Raw genomic sequence first — 24215 nt, 5'->3', positions numbered from 1 at the left:
CTGATCTTACAAATTGGCAAGTACTTAGCAATACATTTATACAGGAGAAATTAATCCCAACAGGTTGTCACACCAAACTCTAAACATAGTAGAATAAATGAAACTAAGTTCAACAATGGTACTGTTTTACAGTACTGTTTATTTTATCAGCCAGAGGGGGTCAGTATTCTGCCAATTCAAGACTACGAAATCTTGTCCTTTATCTGTTCAGTGCCCCCTCATGTTTCAACCTTTCCCATTGTTTCACTTTTATATACCACAAATTTTGTGTTTCACAATGTAATAACTACACCCCACTACCTATACCCACTTCATATTGTTGTTTTATTCCACCTAACTAGTCTCTTCCACAATCTTTTCCTATAACTTGTTCCGCCTCTTTACACACCAAAACTACTGAATTACCAAATGCAGACAATCTCACTTCTTTTGAATGCTGACTACCTCAATTTATAAAATAAATGACATAACTTGCACTCTTCAGAAGATTCACTTTTAAATTGTACTCAATTCTCAGTGTTATGGCATTTCAATTTTCCACTACTATTTATTCCTGATTATTAGTGTGTGGATTATACAATTTGCAGATTATTCATACATTTTCTAAAAATGCATGTTACACACATGGGGACCATCAGTGCAAGTGGTTATGGACGTAAGTCCAACTGTCAGTGGAAGATAACAGCACCTAGGTGCACCCGGGCACATGCAGAACTCTGCTACCAACATTGCCACTACTACCCATCCAATAGACATCATCCTAGATACATGTTTCCCAAGTATTTCTATTATTCATGCATCTTGTCCCTCACATTATCTTGAATAATTGTGAGTACAGTGTAATGAGATTAAAACTGTTTATACATACTTGTACAAAGCTTCAATTGTTCTTTCAAAACAGGCAAACTTCATCATAGTGTAAGGAATCTGCCTCATCCAAAGGGGAACAAGACTTTTGTAGAAGCTATTTAATCCTTCTTCTCGGTACATAATTGGTACAGCTTGTCTTAAAGTTGATACGAATCCTGGTTGCGTTTGAATCCTAACCTGTTAAGATAAAAATATATATATTAAGAAAATCATTAATCACAATATCCCCTTAACTTCAGTTAAAATCAAGTTTCTTCACCTTCACGGCCTCCATTGGACTGAGAGCAATGTCAGCAAAAAACTCTGCAGAAGCTGACGCAGCAAGGTAAAGTGATGTGCGCCACAAATATGTATTTTCTTCTCCCAACATGTCTGAATACAAAACTTTGAAAACCTCATAGAAGCCAAATTTACAAAGACCCTGGAAAAAAAAAGTAGCATTACAATACAATCTAGAGCTCCAAGACAAAATTCTATCACCTCAAATATGCTTTAAAACAAATGCATATATTAAAAACAATTTGCCATTTACAATATATTAACATTTAAGTATTCTGGAACTAAGCTATTATTTTCATTAAGGAGTTTCCAATTTTCATCAGCTCTATTAACCCAATTCAAAAATTCTGTATATCCATTTAACACACCATGACTACGTGACTAGCATGTAAGAGCTCTACACCTCAAAACATCCACAATGACAATGTATAATTATAGCTTTCTTTGCCAGAAGTGCTTCTATAGTTTATCTGGCATGAAAGTTTAGTATTATACTGTTGATACTGTTCTTGGTAAATATAATTAAGGAACGAAATTTACCTTTCTCTATGAGGGATTTCATTGGTAACTGAAAGATGTTTAGTTTTAGTCTCAAAAGGTTCCACTTGTATAGTCAGTGCTGAACTAATCACTTGTGCTATAGGGTAGATTGTTGCACCTAGGAGAACACCCTACATCTGATATTAACACTTTGGAGGTTGGACACTTAGAAGGATATCTGGGCTAGGAAACCTGCAATTTCAAGTGTAACTGGCACATGCGTAATTCATGTATCTTCAAGATTAATACAAGACCCTACTTCAAGATTTTTCATATTTACTTAAATTCTTTGATAAGTTGCAAATTTTAAAATGACAGAATGACTAAAAAGTAAGGTGCACTATTTAACAATTTTCTTCCACTTGAGCTTTCAAAATTTCTTGCCCACACAAAGTTTTTATAGCAGGATTACAGCTAACTGCAAAAACTAATGAGTATGTGCGCATAATTACATTAATGAGATATTGGTTCAGCCATCCATGACAACAGCTGTTACGTTCACTAATGTTTCTTTTGAAATTGACACAGAAGGAAGCACCAGTCAAGGGGAGAATATTGAGACATCTGGTGTATAAAGGGTTTGCATGCCTATTTGTCAGTTCAACTGATCTTTACATGCATAAACTGACTCTTATTGAATAATGACAAAGTTAAGCCCAAAGAGCATAGACTAATAAACAAGTTCCATTTGATAGATTTTACCAACTATTGTTTGTAGCGATAGTGCCTCCAGCATCCAGCAGGGGAAGAAAAATTTTACAAAATAATCCATCTTATTGTCAATTTTTGATAGCTACTTCTTTATAACTTAAAAGCATCACAGACGTATGAATATTTTTAATATACTGTTTTCATTTAGAATAAGCCACCTAATTTGATCGCACTAGAAGGTATGCAAGCCATATCACAATTTATCATCCTGCATTTAACCCTTTAACTGCTCTGGACTTGCTAACGTGCACACTTTTGTACCTTTCCCTGTGTGCTCCGAACGTGCCGTACACACATTCACAGTACCAGGTTGAAGGACTGGTGGCGCACGTGAACACGTTCAGAGTGCACACGGACAGGTACAAAGGCACACACGTTAACACATCCAGAGCAGTTAAAGGGTTAACATCCAGTGGTACCACTGACAATCATGATATTTTGTGATACAATTATGTTCCTCAATAAACCGAATCAAGTCAAATACACAAATGAAAATACATAACCCAGGACATATTAAAGTTCAATGTTCCAAACATTTTAATTGCTAGTATTCAAAGTTCTAAAATTATAATTACTTCTAGACGCACCAGAATATTCTGAAAGTTGAACAAGCAAGCCAAATAATTTTGCAACACTTGGCCTATGCAGACAGTAATACTGGCTGAACAATCACTTATGCTGTAATTTAAATTTTGGGGGTGGGGGAGGGAGGAGGTAATTTAACAAATACCTGAATTCCCTTCCTTAACTCCAGTACTTTACACATCTAGTAAACATGCAACTGTCTGCATAGCAGACAGCAAAATTTACACTCCACATAACAGAATGCTACACATTTTTGCACTACTACTCTGCTGCCACCACCTGCCACACCCTCCCCCCTACCTACCCACCCACCCAAATCCAATCCAACAGCATACTTGGACAATTTTATGCAGAGATATATAAACTTCAACTAATGTTTTAACTATTTACAAAAGAAATAGCTGGATCAAATTTATCTGGTGCTCTGCACTGGCAGACATTTTGCAGCTTTCAGAGACAATTACAACATTGCAGCACAAACTGCAGCAAGTGCTTTAGCCCTTAGCTTCCCAGGTCTTTTTTGTCACACGCTGTCCCAGGTGCAGTCTGGGTGACTGCTCTAAATATCCACGAGAATTGCATTCAGCAATTTCAGTGGCACAGTTCAGATTTGATGTAAAACCTTGCATTAATACCAGACAAGAAGTATATTCAAATAAATTTTAAAGTTAATTTTTCACTTTCACCCTGTGCCTATACTACATGACGTTCGCTTTCAATTTCGTTGTTACTATCTCATCCAACACCACTTCCCCAAGGATCCTCTAAGTCAGGGTTGGTAACCTGAACAGGCGTAAACCTGGTTACTGAATCCATAATGCCAAGTTCTAGGTGCGATCTCAGAGACCAGTAACACAAAATAAGCAGTAACAGTATAGGTAAACTGTCATTCAAATGGCTACTGGCAAAGGAAACCATAGCAGCTTTGGGAAAGAGCAACTACACAATGCTGTAATCTGGTACTCCAACACTATGCATTAGCAGCAGAGTAACAATGGATACTAGCAGTCTGTGAGACCATACCTGGGATATTAAGGGTTAACAACATTAAAAATCACTGAAGTTATTCCGAGTTGCCAGACTGAATGATTTTTTCACAATTTATTGCTCATAAGGAGGCTGCTGTTTTTGCAACACCCAGATGTATTAGTTTTGTTAGACCTTCATGTGTATGATTATAAGTTTAGTTGAACTTAAAACTTATCAATAGCCATTCAAAGTGTTATTCCCACCAGCATGGCATATCAGTACAGAATAAGTCAAGCATCAAGTTAAAACCGTCATTATGTTTTGCAGAATTTTTATGACCAAATGGTTCAGCATTAACAACTAACAGAAATCTCAGGTTAACTTATTCTAAAAAGAAAATACAAAACAAGAGTATTTTGAAATTTACTATTCAATTCACATAAAAGATGTTCATATTCACTACTTACTTGCATCGAGTATCCAATAAATGTGGGTGCCCATCCTTTGGCCAAACCACGTGTTCCATCCTCTTTCAATGTCACCTGAAAATATACAAAATTAAGATTGATACATTTGACAACACACAAGTGTATCCTTTTCTTGTCTATTCAAAATATAGCACCAGTTTTCCAGATGCAGTTTCAAATGGTTCAAATGGTTCTGAGCACTATGGGACTTAACATCTGTCGTCATCAGTCCCCTAGAAGTTATAACTACTTAAAGCTAACTAACCTAAGGACATCACACACATCCATGCCCGAGGCAGGATTCGAACCTGCGGCCGTAGCGGTCACGCGGTTCCAGACTGAAGCACCTAGAACCACACGGCCAGACCGCCAGATGCAGTTTAGGAGGAACAGTAATGAGCAGCAAAAAGATTAATGACTGACTATACATCATCCCTACTGGTTATTAGATGTGCATAGAGATGATATCTGTTGCCAGTTTGAAATGGTCAAGGATTGACTGGCTGCAATGGGGGAGGATAAAAAAACTGATGACTGGACAGAAGTGTTGATAGCAGGGAGGTATTCACACACTGGTAAGCTCAGTCTGGCACAGGCAGATGGAGTTGTGCATGTGGCACACAATTATGTACAGGAATGGACTCAGAAGTACAAGTTTGTACCCATGATAAAGTGTCATTTGGTCTAAATTTGTGTCTTGGGACAATGTGAGGCGAGGTGTTTAGGCTCGGCAACTCGCTGCCAAGCTGTTGTGCTCATATAGCAGCATGCCACAGAGTCTAGATGAGAGTTAATATAGAAGTTCAGTAACATTTAAACAAAGCACCGATCTAGCAAATGATATTCAGAATGTATGACTTATTTCACCATATATTAGCAGTGATACATTACAAACTTCTCTGCATTGATATATCCAAGTACAACTATACCTGACATTCTCCAGCTGAGCTATGTGCAAAATTATGAAAGTTCCAGGATCTGAAAAGCATGTAAGTAACATGAGGACCACACCTACTCACCACCACCAATTTTGTTCTACTTGCAGTACATGCAGGGCTTGGCCAGAAAAGGAAGTGACAGAAGTGGGAGTTCTACACTGCCTAGCATTTACAAAACATAGCATTTCCAATGTTGCTCAGGTTAAGCACGAGCCATTTATGTTAGCATAGTTACCAGGCAGCGATTGGCACAGTGGAAAGACTTCCAAAAGATAATCCAAAGTTGTGAGAGTGTCTGTGCAGATACGATTTTCAATTTTTGCATAACATACTGCTCAAATTGAAATGCTCACTATACTGTGTTTATCATAATTTTCATTGGATATGAGCATTTGCCTGGGAAGCCCCTTACAGGGCAGGCCCAGCCGCCTTGGTGCAGGTCTCAATACATTCGACACCACACTGGGCGACCTGCACATTGGATGGGGATGAAATGTAGACAAAACACAACACCCAGTCCCTGAGTGGAGAAAATTCCCGACCCAGCCAGGAATTAAACCCGGGCCCCTTATGACAGCAGCCAGTCACGCTGACCATTCAGCTATTGGGGCAGACATCTTTTCATTGACGGCATGAAAAATCGAAGGTAAAGGAAAAATCCGAGATTGAAAAATAAAACTCCAGGAAAGGATTGAGGCATACTAGAAGATAGACTAGAAAATTAAATTCTTTCCTTATTTTACATGTATTTCACACATGCTGGGGTAATATGCATCAAAAACGGGAGATATTGTTTGCAAGCAGCTGCAGAAGGCTTCTCTAAGGTCAAAATGAAACTAAGCTACACTTTACTATCCCTCATTGGAAAGTAATCTGCTGAATCCGACAGGAAGTACAATTCTTTCTGCGAAGCTCTACATATACCATAAATTTAGAAAAGTCAAATCTTATTCAAAGCAACAGTGAGATACTCTCTGTGTGTGTGTGTGTGTGTGTGTGTGTGTGTGTGTGTGTGTGTGTGTGTGTGTGTCAGCTGACCGTAACTCAGTCCGAGTTCCACTACACAGATAATATTTTATTATCCCAGTAGCTCAGCATACTACCACTCAGAATTAGAAGCCAGATCATTAAACTGACAATACCATTGCCAAACACTGCACTTAAACAATTGACTCAAGCCCACTGGACATCAGCCCATTTTTAATCTCACTCCTGGCTTGTACAAAAAAGTTTTTAATAATGCCTATCATTCAAATTTTATTAAACACACAGTTAACATATACAGATCATTTTATGCATACTGATACAATGTATCCATTTAGAACATAAATCAATACAAAAATACTAATATTTCAGTACAATTTAAATCAACATGTTTCAGTAACCAATTCAAGTTTCTCCAGCTCAGACTGGTTTACCATGTTCCATAATATTGCTCACCAGGCTGCATGAAAAGTGCCGACACCAAACTTGTTGACAAACAGATCAACCATACCATGTGTCTTACAACTGGTACCATCAGACCAACATCTACTTTCTGGCTCCCCATACTACACACATACCATCCCAATCTCCACAGCAGGAAACTTGCAGTTGTATGGAAGTATAAAAAATCCTAACCCGGTTCACACAGACATTCCAAGCATTAGCAAATATTAGTTTTGCTCTCATCACCCAGCCTTATAAAACAAGAAATGTCCTTACAGCTTACCATGACAATTCAACAGAGTTCCTGGTGATTGAGGTCTCAACTATTCATGGCCTGAATATTAGTCCGTAGTTTGAGATAATTGTAATATTATTCATAACTTAGCCATACACTAAAATAAAATATACAGAGTGTTTGGCTATCATAAGTACAAATGAAAGGTGGTGAGAAGAGGAAAAAGAAAGACACCAATAATCCTAAAAAAACACTATCTGGAAATCTAAGGTTTTCCTAATAGATCTGCACAAATGCAATAATGTCAGTGTTACTCTGTTAATATGTAAGGCTATATTTATTTCAAAACACTGCAAGTTATGCATAAATTTAAAAGTGAAACTGCACTTCATCTTATCATCATTATGGATACATAGGAACTGGTAAATTGCATTTTGGCAACATGGGTATTGGTTGTGGCTCACCTATACCAGAGCCTCCCATGCCCCGCACTTCATCTTGTTTAATGTTTTCTGTGGGGATATTTAAAGATTTGTTTACTTCAACCCTATTTACAGTCGAACTCTGGAAACACATTGTGAATGGCTGCCAATGCATTTGGAAGATGCATGGGATTTTTGAACACATATAGACATCAATGAGGAGACACACTGAACCCTTCCTTGATATGGACAGTGGCCAGGTGGAACACACATTCATCCTCAAGTGCTTACCAGCAGTTTGGATCCTTGAGGACTTAGTTATAAGGTGAAACTTCCTGGCAGATTAAAACTGTGTGCCCAACCGAGACTCGAACTCCCAACGTTTGCCTTTCGCGGGCAAGTGCTCAACCAAGTTTCGGTCGGGCACACAGTTTTAATCTGCCAGAAAGTTTCATATCAGCGCACACTCCGCTGCAGAGTGAAAATCTCATTCTAGTTATAAGGCGCTTTTGTACTCAATCCATCTTGGGGGTACCATTGATTTCCTGACCTATGATTATTAGGACATTTGCTTATTTCATTGTATTCTACTAACCCCTTTCATTTGTGACTAATATTCACTCAAACTCCCTGCATATCAAAACACAAAATTTTACCTAACAAATTAATGATACAGGGTCACAATTGAGACATGATACTGGTAGCCTTGTGTGTGTATTACTGTCTATGTTGTGCTACTGGTGTGTAAGGTTTATCATATTATTGCACAGCCAAACAGCAGATATATCTTTGTTGGCTGAAGATGATGTACACATTACACACAAGTTTTGTTACATAATTATAGAAAGTGGAACTGGAATGAGGAATGAGTGACTACTTGGGAGGGGGGGGGGGGGGGGGGGGGGGAGCGTGGCAAGTTTGGCCAAAAGAGAGACAGGTGGGAACAGTGAACTGAGAAACTAGAACAAGGTGGAAGACCAAACGAATTACATTCAGACCAACCAAAGTGAATGATAAATCACCGTTCCAGGAACATTACCCATCGTGACTGGGAACCTACCATTCCTTAGAAATCCTTTCCAAAATGAGGGTGCTATTACATTTACTTGCAAAGCAAGAATTAAATTTTTATTCATAATAAAGACAAGCTGATTTTATCATATTGTTTGCTGAATGATTTCAAACATGGTATGTCATAATAGAGAAACCTCAGCAAAAACAAACCAATGCCAACCAAAACCATTAAAAACACACATGAACTTGTTTCACTTCTTGTTAAACACACCACACAGAACACTATTGTAACTGAACTCTTAGGCAAGGTCATTAGAAGGTAATTAACTCCAAGAACACACAGGGAAATTTAGAATTTTATACCATTCCTATGTTCATTAATAAGGACACACACTGACCATCAGCACTGGAAAAGGACAGAGGAACCAGTCACATGCCTGATTATTAAAACTCAATTTTGCACAATTTAAGTAAGGTTGAGGTGCTTGTGCACAACATGCAGCTTGTCACCTGCAGCAGAACAATGGCTAGATGGCTGCAACTTCAATGGCACAAAGTGTAATAACATTTCTATTATGAATGGATCCCAAACTGATCCTGCACTATTTTATGCCTACCATTACTTTGGTTGACATAATCTATGTAGTTGCTGAAACAGAACAGATTGAATCTATAAAATGTCAGAGCAACATTGATTCTCACATTTCTGCCAAATGAAAGTACAAATGCATAACTATGAATATTAATATTATACTATAGGTTGCAAACAGGAGAGTAAACTAATATTTTGAGAAGTATTTTTAGTTTTGTCAAACAGTCCCAATAAAGAACAATATCACACCTCTACTTTGCTAATATTTCTAAAAGAAAACACTTAAAAATATTAAAATTTGAAATGGTAGCTTGCAGACTTTTCAGTCTATTTGTATATTGACACTAAACAAAACTCTGGCTAAATCTGGCACATCAATTAACATCTCTAAAGCAAGTTTTAACTGCCTTTCATTAGATTATTCATAGGCATTCAAAGAGCTAATGAAAGAATGCATTACATATTTGATTAACACAAACAGGCCTGTAAACAAATTTATTAGTAATTACAACCTACTAATTATTAAATAACCACAACCTTTGAAAGTCTTAATTACAATGTGTGAAACATGAAATTTAAGTATTTCTTCAAACCACTGTAGAAATTCTCTGTTCTGTCATAAAAAATTGCCCACAAGTTTGTCATAAGATTCAATATCTAATTCCAAAGTATTCCCACCAACTAGTTGAGCACTGGTTATTTTAAATTCTTTAAACAAAATTAAAATCAACAGTTTATTACTGTATGAACCTTCACTTCCAGTCTTCACACACTGACGCGTGTACAATGCAGAATATAAAATGGAGCATAATGGAAAGCAAATATGTAAAATAAATATCCAAATTATTAGGTACCACGAACAACATTATGCAAAGGATTGTGCACTGAATGACCAGAGTAACAAGGCTAGAAAAACAGGCACAAACTTTATGCACTTCATAATTGAAAGTGGTGGTGTGAGAAGACAGTTTCACATATTTGAAACAGAATCAAAAAGACAGGCAATAGAGTGGCCTCTCACAACATGAATCAACAAGGCAGAAACTAGACACTGAATTCCCAGTGAACTGATTATGAATGGCATATGAAATCTGGAGGGTGCTGCCCTCAGAAGCTTTAATATTCACACATATAACCATTAAGTTTGAGACCATATTTGAACTGTTGGTCTGGATCCCAGACCATCGAATTTGAAGGCCCATAAGAGGCCATTGTCCCTGATGACAGCCACTACATGGTACTGCTGCAAGCACCACCAAGAGGACCTGCCCACCCTATTACTTACTGGACTTTTATTCTTTCGTGCTGTATAGTCAGTGTATTGCCTGCTTCCTTCCTTATGTTTTGACAATGTTTCTGTTCAATAAAATTAAATACATGTGGTGGCAAAGAGTATTTGAAGTCTCTGCTCACCTAAGGATGAGGGATCTACCATAGAGTAAAAATGTTTCCAGTATACTTGAAAATAAATTAATACAATTAGTGAAGCAGATGTCCTACAAAACCTCACTTTCTGGGGGGAGGGGGGGGGGGGGCTGAGCTGTATTGCTCTATACATTTTATTACAGGGAAGTTAGAAAACATTCATATCATTGGTAAACTAAGGAAATTTTAAACTGATTTTGGACAAGCCTCACACAATGTTCAATTTACCATAATATTTACTTGGTAAAGCACAGGTTATAGGAAAAAGAGCAGCATATTATTGAACTTACACAATCATTGAATATGCTAAAAGTATGGGACTATTTCATGTTCTGTAAGTATAAGTTAAAAGATCTATGCTGATGACCTTTTGATGCGTTAGCTGCCAGGCTTCATTCAAGATCTTGGGAATACTGCTCTACACACCATCTTCATATAAATACGATATGGGCAAGGCAGGTATCACTGGACAACATTTGGAACAATGTCAACCATATGTTTTATAAATTACGTCAGTAAATGGTACATAGCTTCAGATTTTGTTCTATTGTAGAGCTGAATGGATTTGAGACCACTAGCAATTATCAATACCAATGTGCACCATATACCCACTTTACAAAGTTTTGCAGATGGCCAGTTTGTTGTATTGTGAAGTTGCTACCTGTAAGGGTTTATTGTTGCTCCATTGTGTATGCAGTGGCCATAATCCAAAGAGAACAAGGTGAGTTGTAAAGCTGGAAGATCAAGAAATTTGTTAATATATGAGGTCAGACAAACCATGTTAGGAGTGCTTTTACTGGTATAACATTCTATGCCCACTAGCATGTGTCCTTTGCACTACATTCTTTGGGCACCCAAGGTGATTTTGAACACTGAGGGCTCACTGGTACACACACTATCACATGGACAGACAGGAAAAAGATATTTATGAGTCTCAGTACAATTCGGAAACTTAGTGATGACCTAGTATGCATGAGCTGTATAGAGGTAAACATCTGCCAGAATGCATTACCCTGCATAGTACAAGAAAATGGTTCAAATGGCTCTGAGCACTATGGGACTCAACTGCTGAGGTCATTAGTCCCCTAGAACTTAGAACTAGTTAAACCTAACTAACCTAAGGACATCACAAACATCCATGCCCGAGGCAGGATTCGAACCTGCGACCATAGCGGTCTTGCGGTTCCAGGCTGCAGCGCCTTTAACCGCACGGCCACTTCGGCTGGCCCATAGTACGAGAAGAAAGATGTGATAATCTAGCATGTCAGGTATTGCAGAGAATCAGATCTTTTGAGGGTGTGGGTAACTGAACTAAGCAGGGTTTGCTGTGCCAAGGAAGTTTTGGAGCTGAAAGTCAAACCCTTTGACAGATTTGTGAACGTACGTTTCAATCCGCATGTTCTAAGGAATGTGAAAGACTTCTGCTCTGCATCACAGATACTGCTTTTCCCCTGGCCTTCTCCCTAACATGCAATACTAGGTGGTACAGAGCTTAACTCTTAACATGTAACAGCAATAGGGTCCAAATACATGCCTAATAATCCAGATTTAGGTTTTCTGTTTCCGTAAATCAATTAGGGAAAATGCCTTGATTGTTCTTTTGAATCATGTACAACCTTTTTTCCATCCAGAAACGGATGGAAAGACTGTTCCAGTGCTGTTCCTTCTATCGACATTATCTATTTAAGATGTCTGGATTGATAACCCACTTCTCTGCTAGACAGTACAGCTATGATTCATTCTCTGAAGCCACAATCCAATCCTATTCGATTTTGTTATGATATGTAGAGTTAGTTTCATGTTCTATGGGTAATTCATACAATAAGTCTCAGTGATGTGGTACATGTTTTTTCACATTCACATCACAAATTAATTTGTACATATGATGCTTGTCATTCACAAGTGGTGAATATTAAAAAACTATAAACCTAATTTCTACCCACCACCTTTTACAGATTACAATTATTGAAATTGTCTGTAATAGAAGTAGTAGTCAAGGAGAAATGTTTTCAGTAATGGAAGCAACACACATTGAGATGTTACCATGTATTACTAAACTGAAGTGTGTGACATCTATTTGTATTGATAAATGTGGACACTAGTGTTATTTCACAGGCCATGTATCCTGAAGAGGGCCTGATTGAGCATTGGATTATGGATTAATGTATAACTACATTAACTGAACCATAAAGTATCACCAAATCAGAACACAGATCAAAGGTTCAGGGCAAAGTGAAAAATTTGAACCAGCCACAGAGTATCAGTATGAATGAAATTGTTATTTTGGTGCATATTGTTTACTATTTTTAATTACTTCATATACTTCTGAATGGGTGATATTTGTGAGGACTTCCATTACTACATTTAAACATCAAGATACTTTAAAGCCAATCATGTAAATAGAATACCACCCACAACCACTAAACAAATGTTCCTTAAATGCTATATGAACTGAAAATGAACAAAAATTGAAGTGTACGAACTTTTCTGCCTTTTAATTCCAACGCACTTAGCTAAGTTGTTGCATGTAGTACATACCTTGAAACCGTTTATTATTGATTTATATTTTGCGGGGTCAACCTGAATACGACATTTAACCAGATCAAGTGGAACAACCATTGTGTGTGTGATTCCACAGGACAAAATACCACCAAGCCCACACAACGCAAAATATTTTGGAGAACCAAATTCACAGGAGTCTGTAACAGAAGAAGAAAAAACATTTTTTAAAATAAAAATTCCAATATAGTCTCAATAGGAAGTATATGACTAATAAGAAGATTAACATTCACTCATCCAATTCTAACAGTAACCATACAGTAAATTTAAATATATGGATTAAGGAGTTCAGAAAAGCTCCTGTCCACCAAAAGAGGATATGTTACACATGGTTATGTCCACATTTCTATGTCCATTGTTTTATCAAAGCAATAAAATTTAATGGTAATTTTCTCATAATTCCTCACTATTTCAGTTATTAACATAGCAGACTGCCATATTCTTCTGAAGTACTTTGCTAGGAGCAGTCTAGTTAATCATCTTGATGCACTGATATATTCAAATCTTAATAATGAATGCAGAACTATTGCTGTAGTGGTGTAGGGCCTCAGAATGGAGGCATGTTAAGACAGGACACTTCCTCTACAGCACAGATGCTGACAACACAGACTTACATATCCAATATGAGTTTTAGGCAACTAAACAGACTCTTGCACCTGGGGGCTCAAAATTGAAATCAACATTACTACTACACACTTGCCCTTAAATTTTCACTCAGTGCCAAAATTTATTATTTCTTTGGAATGAAGGTTGCAGATTAGTTCTTAGTGAAGCTTGATAGCTGGATTAGGTTGAAAGGTGAGTTTTCAACTGAATTTGACACTATGACAAGACACTCAGCACATTTATTGAACAGTTCAACCAATTATTCCAAACCCAGCCCAAGATCATGGTTTTGTGAGTCTTATTTTGCATTGTCACTTCATTCTTATTGCTCATTGTTAGTGCAAATACAGAAGTAACCATTCTCTTTTAAAACCATTTCATAGTCAGTCTTACAAACAAGTATAGTCTAAGTATTAAGAACAGGCAGTACATCGAGATATGATCTCACAGCAAGCAAATTATTTATCAAGCCCCGAAATCATCCAACAAAAAGAATTTAATACCACTCAAACAAGGATATACATATAAAAGAAAACTTCAACATGATTTAAGTATTTAGAACAATTTAGAGAGAAAGGATGTAGATGATACACTGGCATGAACAGCATTGAAATCTATGACATAAGTGAACAGCTTAGATTACACGAAGTTCCTAAAAGATTTTTCTGTTTTAAAATGTCAATGTAAATAAAAGTTCAGTTCATGCTTTTAACAAATGATTTCTACAATGAAGACTATTTACAAATCCAGAAAAGGATTTTTAAAATGATACTATCACCAGTCAGTATTCATTTTGCAGTAGTTTATCTAAACACAAATGTATTTTAACCAACAAACTTCTGGCTTTCAGACTTTTGGCACGTGTTCATCATATTCCATAGTAATCTCTTACTAACAAACCATTTATACACTTTTACCAATTAAAGTATTGACAGAAACAGTTAATATTGATGGAGACTAGCAGAGAGAGGATGACACTTCATTAATAAAAATGTGGCCATGATCTTACTACACTATTTCAGTCAAAAAAGATGAAATGCAAGACGTCATTTTCCTTTACAAGGGGAGCGTAGGAACTTCATCTCACCAATTTCATTTATATTGATGTGATGTGAAGGACACAGTTCGGACTTAACTATGTGCTTATATATTTTCTATGGTTGCTACTATTAAAGGTGTCTGCAGCCAAATGAGTAAATGCTTAGGCAACATCATTGGATCAAATCTCTCTGCCAGCAGTTTCTTTTCATTCTCATGGGATTCTAACAGGTTAATTATTACTTTGCAGTTTATCAATATTTAATGATTTGTTTATTATTTTGATAATCACAGGAAAAAATTCTTAAGGAGACTGGAAGTAAAGGGTAGACAAGAACTTTCAGTCAAATGGGTAACCTATGGAGCACTGCACCAATCTGTCCACAGAAGTATGGAGAACAATAATTATAGCAACATACAGACCTTTTAATGAAAACCAAGTTTATGCATTGTTTTTTCAATGCATGCCTGTAAAAACCAACGTCATTTACATTCAAACAGCTCTGTCATCACACAATTTTGTGGCTACCACACATTTGTTATCAGAATTATGAGGGAATTAAAAAATGTACTGGTAGTGACATTCAACCCACAGACATCACACTAATAGAACTAAGCATACACTTGCTCGGCTGTGCAATCTTTGAATACTAGTGACATTATAAACTATATAAGCAAAGTATGCCTAAAATATCCAAGCTATTTGCTTGAAAACAGTTGAGAGTTGCATCTTCTCGTTTACATATGTTGTAGTCCTAGTCATGCCTCACACACTCAATCAATGTTCATATAGCTCATTGTTAGCTTCCAGCAACCCAACAAAGAGTGAAGTTACACTGCCCACACTTCTAGTACAAGCTACACCACTATGGCAGGAAAAATACCATTTGTTTGTCTTCTATTCATAGATTCAGTGAGGAAAACTTCCTGAACTATTCCAAATAATTAAATTTCTTAACTTTATTGAAACATAATTGGGTCTAGCACTATTTTCTTGAATTCTCTTAAATAGCACCATTGGTATTATTCATTCACAGTAACAGCGATTACTTATGCTGAGAAACTAGTTGTGAGTCCTGAAGTTTCATTAATAATTTCCTCAGCTGCCAAATTTACAAGGATCTTAACAGGACCTGTTGAAACATTCCAGTCACTTTACAGTCTGGCAATTAATTGAAATCAGTCTCTGAACAACACACATTCATAGGCCACTGAAAGAGCTCAATCATAGTGACAGCCTGACAATACAATATATCTGTGTCTGCCTGGTAACTGCTTATGGGGAAATCAATTTTTATGCAATTTCACAAACATCTGCTTTTTGACTACAACAGCTGTTTAAGTCTATAGACACCTGCATTGTGATCTAGATTATGATATTCTTAATGCTTATTGAATCATCATCATCATCATCATCATCATCATCATCATCATCATCATCATCATCATCATCATCATCACCATCACCATCAATGGATAATGGCAACTACATAACACATCTTTATTCTAGGGAGTGCAGTGCATTGTAGTTGCTTGGACTATGAAATCTTATCCACTGTTTTATGTTTTCTAACCAATATATCTTTTGCCATTTCCTTCTTTTACCCCCTATCTTCCCTCGTATTATCAACTGCAGAATTATATATTTAGTTCCAAAATATATGTTTTGGATATGAGTTTTTCTTCTGATATATGCTGCTAATATTTCTCATTGTGTGTGTAATCACAATACATCATTGTTATTTTTGCTGTTCACAGAATTTAATCGCTCTGTGATAAATTCACATTTCGAAGATCTAACTTCTTTGCTGTTTGCATATTTAGTGTCCATCCTTCAGAACAAAGAATTACAGACCAAATTTACTCTCTTACAGATCTAGTTAAGGTTTAGACCTAGGTTTACATTAATAGTATTCTTGAATTTTATAAAAGTATTACAGGTGTTTATGTGACACTGTGGCTCCATGCCTGAGCTCTATCTTCACAAAGGCATTCTCCAAGTTATCTTTCCTACACACTGTATTAAGGAGCCATTGGAACTTAAACTTCCATTTGTAAATGAGTCAGGCTGTTGTGTGAAGCATAAAATGCATCTTTTTGGTGTTGACATTCTGGTTTGAAATCTATAATGTTGACAAGATTCAGCTATATTATCCACAATGAATTCTGTATCAACATAGGAAGACAACATTAACCTACACTCATTTGTTCTGTATTACCAAGTGCTTCCTTAAAAGTGCTAAGAGTACAAATTAAATAACAGAGGTGGCAGAACACATTCTTGCCAGACTCTTCTACATATATTACATTAGAGCACTGAAAAGGGTAATTTTACACTTCTACTAAAACAAATTTTCCTACTTCAAATTTATTTGAAAATATGACTATTTACAGGTTACAACTCATTAATTACAATTATTTCTCCAATGCCATGTTACACACTAAGTACAGAATGTACTACTGTATGACAACTTTACTGCCTAAAATTTTATTAGAAAAGAAGTCAATTTACATTATGCACTAGTTATAAATTATAACTACAAGAGTATTTTACACACAAAAGATTAGAGTTCAGCTTTCTTTAGTGGCCACCTGGGATTTTTCTGATTCCTCATTTTTCTCATTTGTTGCTTTCAAACTCTGGTCTATGTCCCTTATCAGTACACAATATTCTCTTCAAGCAAATCTTCCTCTTCGCTAAATTCTCCATTGTCTGTATCAGCCTCTCCAAGCAAATCACCCAGTATGTTAGTATCAAAATCAAATTCAGCACCCCCATACTGTGCTAACTTCAGTAGCAAAAGGCTGATTAGCACTGAAGAGGGCCAATGTAATAGTTGCCAACAAACTTAAAAAACTGACTGCTTATTTCACTCAAGATGCCACACCAAGATGAATTCTAAGCGATAAAACAAATACACCAACTATTAAAAAAGAGGGGCACCACTATTAAACATTCTTTGTACTTACAAGAGCACCAGCATCAGCAAACCACTAGTCACACGAATATTTCAACCACCATTAAGGTATTTAAGAGCACATAAAACATGTCCAGGTTGGCGAAAACCCTGAAGGGATACCAACTGGAATTTTAAATTTTACAATATTTTAGCAATCTACAGTTAACCAAATTGGCAACATCAAACAACTTTAACAGTCTCATTCCAACAAATTCTTGATACAGCAGATGTCTTTCTGATCTACATTTATTTTTCAGAATTTCCTTAAGTTTACAATTCAAAACAAATATCTGTATTTTAATCCTGATCATAGCATTTTTACAGTGAAATCTACACTGCAACTACTCTTTTGCATACCTAAACTTTTCCTGAACACAAACTCTCACACCAATGAATTTCTCCCATTTTTCAAGCATGGGATGGACACAAATATTCAAGGAAATGACTCAAGAGTAATGAGAATGATCTTCACATTTTCACCCATTCTTTTTTGATAATACACTAGAAGTTGTTAATAGGCATTGGTAGAGTTATGAATCATATCAAATTTTGTAAAAAGTTGAGACTGATACCTTCTTCACCAAGGAATATAATGAGTTCCATTAGAATTTCATCACATCCTGTTTCTTTATTCGTTTTTAATTTTCCATGTCCATTTCTTCTTTCATAATTAGATATCCTGTTACTGTTTTCTAGGGATCTCAACATTTGGTATATCATCTGCAGAGATGTACCTAACAGCTTCCCCATATCTCTTCTCCACACTATCAACAACTAAATTGGCTTTGTTGGCTGCGGAGGAGGCAATTTATCTTCTCTACACAGTGAGCAGAAACTGATTAGCTTGTTAGTGTGTTACAGGGTAGGTTAAAAAATCAACAACAACATGCTGTGTCGTTTATGAGTCAACTAGCACAGAAGTTAGTCAATCAGGCCCTTGTGCAAGCAAATGCCAATGGCCCACCAGACAGTGTCAGTTCTCATAGTGTAGATGATAATGCACGAGACTTTTCAGCCTTTGGCTCCAGTTTGATCCTTACTACCACTATGTGTCCGATCTTTGTCTCACTTGTTCGGATATTGGAATTCAAATGAACACATTTGGTGACACTGCCTTGTAGGCCTTTTTGATGTGTGCACAATGGTCTGCTTTGCTAACTTCAATGCTAATGAACTATAAAACAGCACAACCCATCACATTTTTTTCTTAACATTTCCCTGCACAACCTGTTTCTGACCACCCTGTATATCCTAGCAATTTCTTCTAGCTTTTCATGTAAGTTAAAATCATGTGAAGCTGACACTTTCAATTTCTTCACATTCACATTGAAACTGTCAGATTCCCACACAACTTCCTATGTTGGTTGTTCATTTGAAACAAAATATTCTTCATACATGAACTACAGTTTCTAAAGTGTGAATATTAAATCAATAATTAAAGTTATTTTTACCACATCATGGATGGTAGTATGAATTCTGAATTTTAATGTGTATTTTCATTGCACTACAAAACACTTACTTTAAGTGGCCACTACTTTAAAGTTTAAATGGCAGATGAAACAGACATTGGTTGGCTGAATCTACCACCACCATACACAAATATGGTAACGGTAGCTGCAACGCTGCACCTCACATGCATGAGGGGGTTGAGTCAGATGAAGTGAGAGAAAGGAGACAAGAGGCAGGGAATGTGAGGAAGGGTTGGGGAAGGTTGGCTGGTGTCCGACAAAGGCAGCAGGTGCACAGGATAGGAATATGGGGAGAGGCAGATGGTGCAGAGGGAAGTAATGTGACAGGTGTCAGGGAGTTGTGCAGCACAGGATTACAACAGGGAGTATACAAAGGGTGAGAAGAGAAGGGGAGACAGCAATGAAGGGGGTACAGTGTGAGTGTAATTAAGACTCGTTTACACCTGTGCACCTTCCAGCTAGTCGCTATGCTGCTGCAGCTTGTCCCACAGTGAAATAGATGCGGCCAGCAAATAAAAGTGTGAATGAAATCACACACACAATGTTTAAGAGGCATGCAACCTACATACATGCTTCTATCTGCATGTGGGTCAAGCACATTAACATGTGCACAGGTGTAAATGTGCAGGACACATGGGATTAGTGGAGACTGAGGGCAGAAGGATTACAGGAAAGTAAGATTTGTTTCAAGGACAACTCCCACCTGACTCTAGATGGCGTGGATAGTGAGGGAGCCACTGAAATCCAGCATGCTGTACACAGCAGCATGTTCCACCACTGGGAGGTCAACTTGTGCTTTTGGCCTTTGGCAAGTTTCTGGTGGACACCCATTCAAGTCGACAGCTGACTGATGGTCATACCCACATAAAATCCCATGTAAAAATATCAGCAGATGTCGTGTATAACATTGCTGCTGCACTGGTGGTCATGCCCAGTAATGACTATCATGAGATAGGTAACCACGACAGCCAACTTATTGAATGTTTCAAGAGCAACTGTTTCAGCAGTCATGACAGCCTACACAAAACATGGAAAGACATTGTGTAAACATAATAGTGGGCACAAATCAAAACTAGACAGACAGATCACTGTACACTAACACGAACTGTGTCAAAACACAAAACTACAGCAGCTGAATTGACAGCATAGCTCGATAACCATCTTTGAGACCTCATACCTACTGACATTGTCTGCTGAGAACTCCAAAAAGCAAATATGCATGGACGGGTTTATGTACCTTAACTATTAGTGACGACAAATGCAAAGAAGTGTAAAACATGGTGTGAGAAGCTTAAAACCTGGACAGCTGATCAGTGGAAATACGCCGCCATAGGATCGATCCAATGAGTCAACATTTTTGTTATTTCCAACACCGGACAAAGTTTACATCTGGAGAGTGCCAAAAGAAGCCTACAATCCTGCTTAATTCCAAGGGTTAAGTATGGATGTGGAAGTGTGATTGTGTGGGCAGCCATATCATAGTATTCTGCTGGTCCCATCATTACTCTCAAAGGCCATGTTACAACCAACAATGAACATTTTACGTGATCAGGTGCACCCCATGATTCAAATGATATTCCCAACAATGATAACATATTCCAAGACAATAATGCATCCATTCACACATCCAGAACAGTACAATCGTGGTATGATAAGCATGCAACTTAACTGCAATGTCTTACCTGGCCAGCACAATCCCTGGACTTTTAACATTATCTAAACCGTGTGGGCAGTACTGGATTGCAGACTGAGCAGATTTCTGCCTCCATCACTACAGGAATTAGAAGAGATTCTGATTGAAGAGTGGCAGAACGCTCGACTACAGGCATAATAGGGGATCAACCCTTTATTAATAAACCATTCCCAAGGAAGTACAGGTGTTCACATTATTTTGCCTATCTCCTGTATCTTGTTATGGCTCTTTTTAAACATTGAAATTTGAAAAGTGGTTTGTTGCCTTTTTCAGCTTTAATAATGCTGATCTGCATGCTCGTTATCCTACACACTTATCTATAGTTACTGCAGCCTACACACACTCATCCACTTATTGCAGTCAAACCTGTGCCTCTGTTTTTACCTACAATACTTTCCTCCCTCCCCAAACTGATGATTCCTCAATGTCTTGAGATGGATCTATTTCCTCTCCAATCTGGTTCAGTTCCTTTTCATTATTTATTTGAGCTACCCAGCTAACATTCATCATTCTTCTATAGCAGACACGTGGTTTATAACTGCCATTCTGATGTCAGGGGCCAAAGCGGACACTGTGTCTGTAAAATCAATAATACCCAATATGGGTAGGCACATGTATGTGGGAATAATCTAATCTATATCCGAGGGTATAAATCCACCAAATTACACTGCAGCCAATACAAACTACATATTACAGGACTTTAACCAAAGCAAAGACATCTTCCCTAAGAAGGCTGCTTCTGTCAAGATAGTTTACAAAGAAAGCAGCTACATTGAAACAAGCTACTATTCTTCCACATTTCTAAGCTGCTGCTTTTGTCTACTACTTAGTGCTGACTGTGCAATTTTACTGGATTCGTAGGATGCTCAACTGTACCAGAAAAGTTGAGAACTATTTCATACAAACAATGAAAACACCTGACGAGTTAAAACATTGAAGTACCATGCTAATAAGATGCAGACCACCAGCAGAACACTATCTCAACGAGATGATTTAGATTACTAAACCCTTGCAAAATTTATGACTGCAGTTGGTACCAATTCCAAGTTCCCACTAATCTGGTATTTTCAGTATAGAGCAGAAAACAGGCCATTTTTTACTTTATATGTGACATACCTTTGGAGACCTTATGATTAAAATTAATCTGTGCATAAGCTATAAATTATGTCCACCCTTGAATAAAATTTACAATCAACCGTTAACAATGGTAACATTTTACCCCTTTAGGGTTCTATAGTTGTGTTGAATTTACATCCCAGCATTCAAATGATCAGTACAGGAGTGGCTGATGGGTTCTCTTTGCTTTTGAAAAATATTAAAAATCCTAAGTTTGGGTCATATCAATAGTTACAGTTACATGAGGGGAATGGGGAGAAAATACATCAAACGAGTTAGTTGGCATGTTCACACATAGCCAAGCAGAACCAAAAGTGAACCCAGCAATGAGTGCCAGGAAAAAATCCTAACACTGTCTTATTCTTAGTGCCTGTACCCAATCAGCTGCTACAGAAGTTTTCAAGTTAACTGACTTATCTGGAACAGCACCTCTAAATTATACTAATCTTCATGGCACCTACCAGCAGCGACATGAACGACGAGGCTGTAGCCTATTTCTAGATACCTCAACAGCATTTCTTGAAATTTTGCACTGACGATTCCACTGCTTATTGCCACAAATTGATACTTCGGAGAATTAAATATATTTCAAAGGAGATTCACTGAAATTGTAACAGTTAATGCTGTTTTGTAACAGGAATTTTTTTTTTTTGGCACAATTAAAGTTTCAAATCTCAGCACCACTTTGAAATCTCAAGATCTGACTATATTTGTGCATATCTTCGAAGATTACGTAATTAATCTGCAAAAATGTCGAAATTAAGTATCTGCCAGGTCATTAATTTACAATGTGAACAAGGATCCCGACATTTCCCTTGGGCACACCTGAAGGCATTTTTTTTTAATAAAAAGCATCAACACAGTCGCCAACTTTGTTTAATATTCAACGTGATTGTCGTTTCGTCAATAAAAGTGTGTGTGACACAGTCAAAGCGTTCTGGGAAATGAACGAAGACCGCACCCACCTGATCACTATATTCACAGCTATTGGGATGCCATGCAAGAAAACGAATTCGGCGTCGCGTGGCCGATTCTATTTGAAATAAAGCAATTGGTGCGAGAAGATAGTTATGTTATTTTTCGTAAGGAGTATCTCTTAGCTCAACATCTTCCACCGTATGCGAAGTGGTTTACTTCCACATACGCATTGTCACAAATGTGTTACTCCACTGGGCGTCAATCATCTTTACACTAGTTAATTTGTAGGACGCGCAACACACAGACTACGTGTATTAGTGTGTAGTTAATTCTGCAAATAAGTGAACCCAATATTTCTTGGCTGTATAGGAAACTTAGCATGGTAAATGGTACGACGAGATGAACGTAGAGAGAGAGAGAGAGAGAGAGAGAGAGAGAGTGAGAGTGTGTGTGTGTGTGTGTGTGTGTGTGTGTGTGAGGGAGAGATAGAGAGAGAGAGAGAGAGAGAGAGAGAGAGAAGGGGGCGCCTTCACACCATGACAAGTACGCAAAAAATCATTTTTGTGCGCAGCAATTATTTTATCACGAAACATAGGGTATCAATGAAACGACGACTTCTAACATCCATGCACGATCCGAATCAATAATTCTGTAGCCGTGCTTGCTGAAGATACTGAATTAAAGTTACCACTTACCAAAAATATACTTAATACTTTAACAGTATTGTAGGAAATATTTCCATTTCTTGCGAGTAAAAAACTGCACATTTACACCATGGGGAAAATCGTCTACCCAAATCTGGTATGTAATCCACAATTAACAAAATATTTGCATAAAATAGCAAGTATAAGACTGGAGCAGGGTACTATATTTATGTATGTAAAGTTACTTCGAATATTTTAACTTCAATATTGAACATTTTACCTCCAACAGGGGCATCTGTAGAAGCCGCAGCAATCTCCCTTCCATGTTTTACGCCAATACTACCATCGCATGACGCAGTTCCTAATGGAAAACCAAAAGGATTTCCCTTCGCGGCCTCTAGCAAAGAATTAAACATAATTTGGAATTTAGTACCACTTAAAGCCTAAATCAGCCTATCCTAAACCCTCTCTCCCGAATAGCACCACTTCTGCCGCAAGGTTGTAAGAACTCTTACGCAAGGCGAAAGATATGACGTTACCTACAGACATCAAACGCGCAAAGATATTGTGCAGATTCGTGATTTAAAAAAAAAAAAAAAAAAAATCAATAGCCATATACAAAATGACAGATGTCACTATCCAAGACAACGCAGAACCTTCTTGTATATAAGCGACTACTATAAGCTACATACAAATAAGTAGGCAACTAATAAACAGGTTGACAATATTTGAGTATA

The 24215-nt window shown here is 37.3% G+C and overlaps 1 protein-coding gene across 1 annotated transcript in view; it reads right to left on the bottom strand.

Annotated features, from left to right (window-relative positions):
* Positions 1–24002, bottom strand: part of LOC126470274 (phosphate carrier protein, mitochondrial-like) — a 47289-nt gene extending 23287 nt beyond the window's left edge. Inside the window, exons 1-5 of the mRNA XM_050098017.1 lie at positions 23759–24002; positions 13014–13174; positions 4422–4496; positions 1130–1291; positions 869–1047 (exon numbers count right to left, since the gene is read on the bottom strand). Coding sequence (XP_049953974.1) covers positions 869–1047; positions 1130–1291; positions 4422–4496; positions 13014–13174; positions 23759–23894 — 713 coding nt within the window. The 5' untranslated portion in view covers positions 23895–24002. The remainder of the gene's footprint in view (positions 1–868; positions 1048–1129; positions 1292–4421; positions 4497–13013; positions 13175–23758) is intronic.
* Between the last annotated feature and the right edge of the window lie 213 nt (positions 24003–24215).

The sequence above is a fragment of the Schistocerca serialis genome, chromosome 3 (assembly GCF_023864345.2).
Source record: "Schistocerca serialis cubense isolate TAMUIC-IGC-003099 chromosome 3, iqSchSeri2.2, whole genome shotgun sequence".
NCBI classification, from domain to species: domain Eukaryota; kingdom Metazoa; phylum Arthropoda; class Insecta; order Orthoptera; family Acrididae; genus Schistocerca; species Schistocerca serialis.
Note: the sequence above shows the minus strand (reverse complement) of the source record. Positions and strands in the feature narration are given on the sequence as shown.